The 7,402-nt window shown below is 36.7% G+C and overlaps 2 protein-coding genes across 2 annotated transcripts in view; both read right to left on the bottom strand.

The window, feature by feature from the left end:
* Positions 1-70: 70 nt before the first annotated feature.
* On the bottom strand, positions 71-4,357 carry LOC107726580 (apoptosis regulatory protein Siva-like). The gene is made up of 4 exons (XM_016536220.1): positions 4,100-4,357; positions 3,316-3,495; positions 1,001-1,154; positions 71-301 (listed from the first exon to the last, which is right to left on the bottom strand). Exons 1-4 carry the CDS (start codon positions 4,218-4,220, stop codon positions 253-255), a joined length of 504 nt encoding a protein of 167 aa, XP_016391706.1. The 5' UTR covers positions 4,221-4,357; the 3' UTR covers positions 71-252.
* Positions 4,358-5,126: 769 nt separating this feature from the next.
* Positions 5,127-7,402, bottom strand: part of LOC107726566 (adenylosuccinate synthetase isozyme 1-like) — a 15,861-nt gene continuing 13,585 nt past the window's right edge. Inside the window, exons 7-10 of the mRNA XM_016536196.1 lie at positions 7,105-7,229; positions 6,701-6,798; positions 6,010-6,159; positions 5,127-5,552 (exon numbers count right to left, since the gene is read on the bottom strand). Coding sequence (XP_016391682.1) covers positions 5,500-5,552; positions 6,010-6,159; positions 6,701-6,798; positions 7,105-7,229 — 426 coding nt within the window. The 3' untranslated portion in view covers positions 5,127-5,499. The remainder of the gene's footprint in view (positions 5,553-6,009; positions 6,160-6,700; positions 6,799-7,104; positions 7,230-7,402) is intronic.

Raw genomic sequence — 7,402 nt, 5'->3', positions numbered from 1 at the left:
TTATATATATATATATATATATATATATATATACACACACACACAACAAAAAAAGTCCCAAACATCATAATTATGAAAGTATTAATGTCAAGTATTTATTTCAATAATCATAGGAGTTTGTACATAAAAGGAGGGAAAGAGCCAGAAACAATGCAAGCATATATAAAATAGTAATCTCATTTACATTTAATTGGTAATGCCTTAATCTTGTCTGGCGTAACGGTCATCAGTCATCTGTTCTGATCACTGCTATCAGGATGAACAGCCACAGCAGAGGACGCGCTCATACCGCTCACTGTAACTGAGCACAGAGAACGAACAGACGAGAGTCAAGAAAAACAGAAACTACAGATCTAATACAGTAAAGTTATGCATCGTGCATGTTTGTTGGTATAGCATGCAAATCCAAAACTAAACATCCCAAACGTGCATATGAGCTTTGTTTTAAAGGGATTCTTCAAAATGTGCTGACAATCTGCTCACCCTCAGATCATCCAAGATTAGGATGAGTTTTGTTTGGAGAAATGTAGCACTGCATCAGTGTCTCAGCAATGGATGCTCTGCAGTGAATGGGTGCCGTCAGAATGAGAGTCCAAACAGCTGATAAAAACATCACAATAATCCACAAGTAATCCACAGCACTCCAGTCCATCAGTTAACATCTGGAGAAGACAAAAGCTGAAACTAATCCAGCATTAAGACGTTTTTAACTCAAATACGATAGAGTCTCCAGATGTTAACTGATGGACTGGAGTGCTGTGGATTACTTGTGGATTATTGTGATGTTTATATCAGCTGTTTGGACTCTCATTCTGACGGCACCCATTCACTGCAGAGCATCCACTGCTGAGACACTGATGCAATGCTACATTTCTCCAAATCTGATGAAGAAACAAACTCATCCTAATCTCAAACAGCTTGAGGGCGAGTACATTTTCACTTCTGGGTCAACTATTCCATTAAAGGAAGTCAAAAGCATTGTTTAATGTGGTCGACTCACTCGGTGACGGTGCACAGGGAGCAGCAGCGGTCGGCACAGATGTTGCACTGCCGGATACACGCTGCACACGCGGGACGCTCGCACTGAGAGCACGGCTTCCTCGAACCCGAGACCCTCTGACACACACAACACGCTGAAGGAGCCGCTGCACAACCTGACGACACACGCAGACACAGAGCTACTACAGCAGCTCACAGAGAGTCACCGCAGCTCAAGAAAGCACAAAACATCGTCAGTGTTGATTAAAGGACAGTCTGAACACAACCACAATCATTTAGTCTCAAGTAATCCCAAACATGACTCTGTACACAACTTCTATTGTGAAGAATGGAACGGTAAACAATAGTCAAAAGGTTTGGATTTAATGAGGTAACAAAATAGTTTTATTTACTCGTTTTTGGATGAACCTCTGCTTGAAAAGCACTCAACATTTCTTTTGTTATTAAAAGACTGTAAAACATTCTGTAATCTGTATGTTATGGTTGTTTTACGGACAGTGCTTGATTTCACAGGAGAGAAAAAAAACAAAAAACATTTCCATCATGTAATTTTCACAAAATAAAAATGATTTCAAATGATGTCACTTATCAAAATAAAAGCAGTCAAATGTCAAGTTCCATTTTAATGCCAAAAAGGTATTTAAAATGTCCCACACTTAATTTACAATCTACAAATGAATTTTTTTTTATCAAATATTCAATTTAACTTCACTAAATGAGAAAAATACGCTTTTTTGTAGCCGTTTAGATGCTGTAAATCACCTACAGATGCATCAGAAAACTTATTTCTGTCATTAGCCATAATTCAGACCTTGAATCCAGGATTAGGCTTATAATAATGTTCTACATGTGAAAATGGGCCGAGAATTGAACAAATAGTTGTAATCTGGCTCAGATTCAGAGAGGAACCGTGTTTGTGGGGTTTTTCTGCTAATTAAAGGGAGAAAACGAAGACTTCAACACACAAATACTCACCCTCTGATAAAAGTTGATCTAGTTGTTGGAGGAGACTGTTGTTCAGCATTAGCTTATTAGGTTGACATTGACATTTTATGAATTAAATGTTTACATATTTTGTAATCGGTGTCTAAATGTTTGTATCTCAGGGGATACGTCGCCCTTTTAGGGGTTTAATAAAGATATTAAAACACATACATACACATACATATATATATATATATAGACTCTGTGATTTAGTGGCTTGTGTTTTAGAAAATCAAATCTTTTTGTAATCTCAAAACACATATCGTTGGAAATATCTGACAGTCAAGGTTCCATATTTGGTAATAGAAGTGATATTGTGACAGAAAATGATTGATTTGTGACACAAAACCGCATCAAAACAAACAAAAAAATAATTTTGGGTGTAACCCAGAGGTTATTTCTGGTATAGTGCCCAAACAAAATCTCACAGGAACCACAATTTTTGGTGATATAAACTTCAAATTTGGAACATAACTTGGTTAGACATATGGCTTTGATTTTATAGCAACTTTAGTGCGCAACATTTTATAAAATATTTAATATAAAATAAAAATGGTATACTACATTATCTTTACAGTAAACAAACTTATAACTTTTATACTCTCTTTTTTTAATTGTATTATTTGAGTTCCAATAAGACGGAAAATAGCAATAAATTAATTTTCTGATGTCTCTTTATGGTTCTGCCCTTTATAGGGTTAAGATTCTCACAAGCAAAAATGCAACAAAACGCATCATATTGTGAGAAAGTGTGACTCGCTCAACCAAAAGACACAGTTTTTGGAATCAGCAGCACAAAATTAGTAAGAAACTTGGATTTCATTCAGCAGATATGATGCAGGACGGTGTAATCATCATCATTATCATATGACAGCACAAATAAGTCTTATTATAAAACGTAGAGTTGCGGTCCTTGATTCTGATTGGTTGAGCAGCGTTCGAAGCTGTTGTAAATGACTCTACAAAGTAACATACACCTTTGTTTATGTTTGTGTGTTGCTCGGCAACCACTTTGTTGCAACCACAACTGATTCTGAGGAGCTACATTGTTTGGTGGAAGAATACTGTTTTTATTAATATCATTACACTTTATTTGCTCTGTTTTATTCTGTGAAACCTTACTACGTATATGGAATAACCGTTTTATAAAAGCAATAAGCCCCGTGAAGCAGTGGTTTACAGTGAATTTATAACAGCTAAGGGGGTTTTAGGCTTCGTGTCGTACCTAACAACGCCCCTTAACTGTTATATATTCACTGTAAACCACGGCTTCTTGCTTTATTTCACACTGAACGCATCACATCTGGCTCTGCTTGGTTCTTATGGATTCACCTGGAGCAGCGTCTGCTCTCTGTAACCGTCCGTCCAGCCCGATGCGTGTCTGTCCTTTGAGAAGCGTCTGATGTCCAGGAGCCGGAGACACAGCGGTCAGACCGGACACAAGCGCGTCGGCCTTCCAGATTCGACCCATCATGGCTTTGGTCCCATTGAAGAGCAGGTTTTTGGTCTTTTCTAATTGAGAGGAAAAACCAAAAGAAACAAACCGGTAAGACAAGAGAGTAAACGGGGGAAAACCCCTAGGCGTTTAGCAATATTACTTTTACATACTGAAATATTACAGGTTATATACTAAAAATAGCCTGCTGGTAATATGAATCAGTAAAAAAAAAAAAAAAAAAATACAAATAAATGTATCCATTTATATAAAAACATGACCTTATTAAATACTCATTAATATTAATATTCTAAAAGCCGCTGTAAGGTTGTGATTACACGCAATGAAACTAAAAACTTGAGCAATTTACCTCAGCAGCAGAATTCAATTAGGAACAGCTTTAAATACACGCTGTAATTAAACTGACAAACACTGACTAATGACCTTTGATTAAACTGATGACATTAACACCGCCTGATAAAAATGGATCATGATTAACTGGATTGATGTAGTAAACATTAGCATTAAGTTTCTATGATTAGCAATAATTAACTACGATCGATTATAAAGCAATACTTTGATTATACTTACTGTATAATTTTAATTACAAAACATGCCAGTGATTTATATTGCTGATACTGTTTTAACTCGAACGCTGTAATAAATATGTTTATATCTCACCATAAGTCTCTTGTCTGTATTTGAGTCCAAAAGCTCCGCAGTTATCGATCTGCTTCTGGCCAACATGAACTTTATACTGCGAGGAGAAGCTCTCGCTGAACGGATAGGAGCGCTTGGGCATGTTAAAAACGACAGGTTATAAAACACGACAACTAAAGCGACGGAGGACGAAAATAAACTAATTACGCAAACAAACAAACACGCGTTCGCGCTTTAAGGACTCTTCTTCTTCTTCTTCTTCACCCGCTGCAGCGGCGGACAGACGCGAGGATGCGCTCAGCGCCACCTGCCGATCATCAGGCGAACCACAGCAACTGCCGCTTATGACCGGAGACCATCTCTTCACTTTCAACACATTTGTTGTTTTAGCATTCTCAAACCTTGTTGTTTAACCGGTGATTGAAGCATAGCAATGCCAAAGTCATGGGTTTGTTTCATTCTCAGGAAATGCATGGAGAGATGAATGCACTTCAAAGTCGTTTTGGATTAAAAAAGCATCTGCCAAAAGGCATTATGAATGTTATATTTATATACACATTTTGGGCATCTGTCTTTGCAATACATCACACTTACTTTGATATTTTGTATCCAATGCAATGACATTTAAGAATTTCTACGCTAATAAATAATAATTATTAAACGGTATAAATAAAATAATAATAATAAAAAATAATACATTATTTTAATAATATAAATAGTATAGTGTAAATAAAATCAAGTAAATAGTGTAAAAATAATAAAAACAATAAATAATAACATTTTAAAAAGTTTATTTACACCCACTGTCTGATTATTATTCGACTTGTCCTTTCCCTTATTCCTGTAGTGCTTGATTGGCTCATGGATCTGAGTTTTTCTTGTGAGTCTGTCATTGTGACGGCACTACGGTTCCTCTGAGATCAGATCATCTTGGCATAGATGAGGGGAACACAGCGTTCCCTGTCCCAATCTATTTCTGAAGCAGCTAATGGTGTGTCTAACCTAATTATATCTGACATCAGACAAAACGCTGGGAAAGAAGCCTGCACAAAGGAAAAACTCTTTTAATGGAGACATTATTCTAAGAGCAGAAAATGAAATGCATACAACTAAAACAATGAAATACACAGTTTCAGGGGTTTCGCTTAATGTGTCTCACTGGAAACAACAGAGCGCAATTCAACAAAACATGATCAAATGCCCAAAAACTCAACATTAACAATAGCGCCACTCTTTATGATCGGTGTGAACGTGACCGATAGATGATGGTTATAACGCCTGGACATACACAGCCATTCAGAGCTGATCTTCCATCAAGTAAAACATTGTTAAGAGAGCTTAATGAATGCTAACCAGTAAAACCAAGAGTCCCGCTGTGCTGATAGTCTTCAGGAGGATTGTGGGTAGGAATCTTCATGAACCTAGAACATCTGGATCATGCATTCCCTGGATTTTCCCACGCCAACCCACTTAACTGCGGAGAAGAGATGCAAGCGTGAGCTTGATGGACAGGAGGATGTTATAAAAGCAATAAGCCCCGTGAAGCCGTGGTTTACAGTGAATTTATAACAGCTATTATATTATATATTAACTAGCTGTTATAAATTCACTGTAAACCATGGCTTCACGGGGGTTATTGCTTTTGTAAAACGGTTATTCCATATACGTAGTAAGGTTTCACAAAATAAAACGGAGCAAATAAAGTGTAATGATATTAATAAAAACAGTATTCTTCCACCAAACAATGTAGTTCCTCAGAAACAGTTGTGGTTGCAACAAAGTGGTTGCCGAGCAACAGACAAACGTAAATAAAGGAGTATGTTACTTTGTAGAGTAATTTACAACAGCTTTGAACACGGCTCAGCCAATCAGAATCAAGGACCGGAACTCTCCGTTTTATAACATGCGGTTTATCGGCGTGAAGGACTTACTAGGAACGCCGATGCGATTCTCCACGAAGCGGATGTAGTTCTGAGCTTTAGGAGGAAGATCGCTCCACTTCCTAGCCGCTGACGTGTCCGTCTTCCATCCGGAAAACGTCTCGTATTCAACCTCCACCTTCTGCAGAACCTCCATGTTGGCTGAAAGTACAGAGATTTATAGAAATAAAAGAAAGTTTTTTTTTACTTGAAATAAAAGAAAGTTTAACTAAATTAAAATAAAACATAAACCTATGTTCAGATCGTTACCAATGATTTCTCCAAAAGCTACATTTGAAAAAAGAGAAAAAGAATAAAAATGACAAAAACACACAAAATTATTCAACTTTAATAATAATAATCTTTTTTTTTTATAGCACCTTTAAAAGTTGACACACACACACACACACACACACACACACACACACACACACACACACACACACACACACACACACACACACGCACACACACACACACACGCACGCACGCACGCACGCACACGCACACACACAATATTTAGCTGCACAAAACATGTAGTACACAGACATCTGTGCTGGGACTCAAAAGATTCAGTGAATCATTCTTCAGAACCAATTCAGAATTTCAAATTCAAATTCAAATTCAAACTAATTCAAATTTTAATAAGCAGTGTCATTACTTTTAATTAGTTACTTCCCAACACTTTTAGGAATCATTTTACCTGGGAAATATGGGACTCTCTTGCCATTGATCTTATAAGCAACACCCACTTTAATTTCATCCAAAACATCTAGGATGTCCAGTTTAGTCAATGCAATGCTGAAGAGAGACACAGAACAACCATTAGAAAAATACTACAAATTTTACATTCTTTGTTGACACAAAGCTTTGCACATTTTATGCAAAATTCGAAGAAAAAAAAAAAAAGCAAAATCCCTGTATTTATTTCTGGCTCTCTTACTGGTGTACACATGCAATGAGGTCATGTGACAAAAAACGTGGCATGCTACTGTTTATTGTATATTTCTTGTTGCATAATATATCATATATTAAAAAATGCTATTTAGTATAGTTCAGTATTTAATTATTTCACATTATACTCATGTACAGAACCAAAGCGCTCACGCAGTGAATCCGTTGATCATATGAGCGTATTTGAGAATAACCAAATCCAGCCAACCACAGCGTCTCTTTCTGCCTGTGGTCACGCCCACTTCATGACCTCTGGTCTGCAGCAGCTCGCCCACAGCCTATTTACTGGATTTATGCTTTGATAATCATACTGAATATTATCCAGTTTTTGATAAAAATGTGATTTTCTCACCTTTTTGCTCAGAATTATGCACTTTTATAAAAACCTACCTATATTCAAGTGTTCATAAAAAATAATGCTTTAAGCTAGAATAAAACAGATTTTTTTTGT

Source organism: Sinocyclocheilus rhinocerous, unplaced genomic scaffold (assembly GCF_001515625.1).
Source record: "Sinocyclocheilus rhinocerous isolate Xijiao unplaced genomic scaffold, SAMN03320098_v1.1 scaffold1930, whole genome shotgun sequence".
Lineage (NCBI taxonomy): Eukaryota > Metazoa > Chordata > Actinopteri > Cypriniformes > Cyprinidae > Sinocyclocheilus > Sinocyclocheilus rhinocerous.
The sequence above is the reverse complement of the archived record's forward strand: the minus strand, read 5'-3'. Positions and strand labels throughout refer to the sequence as shown.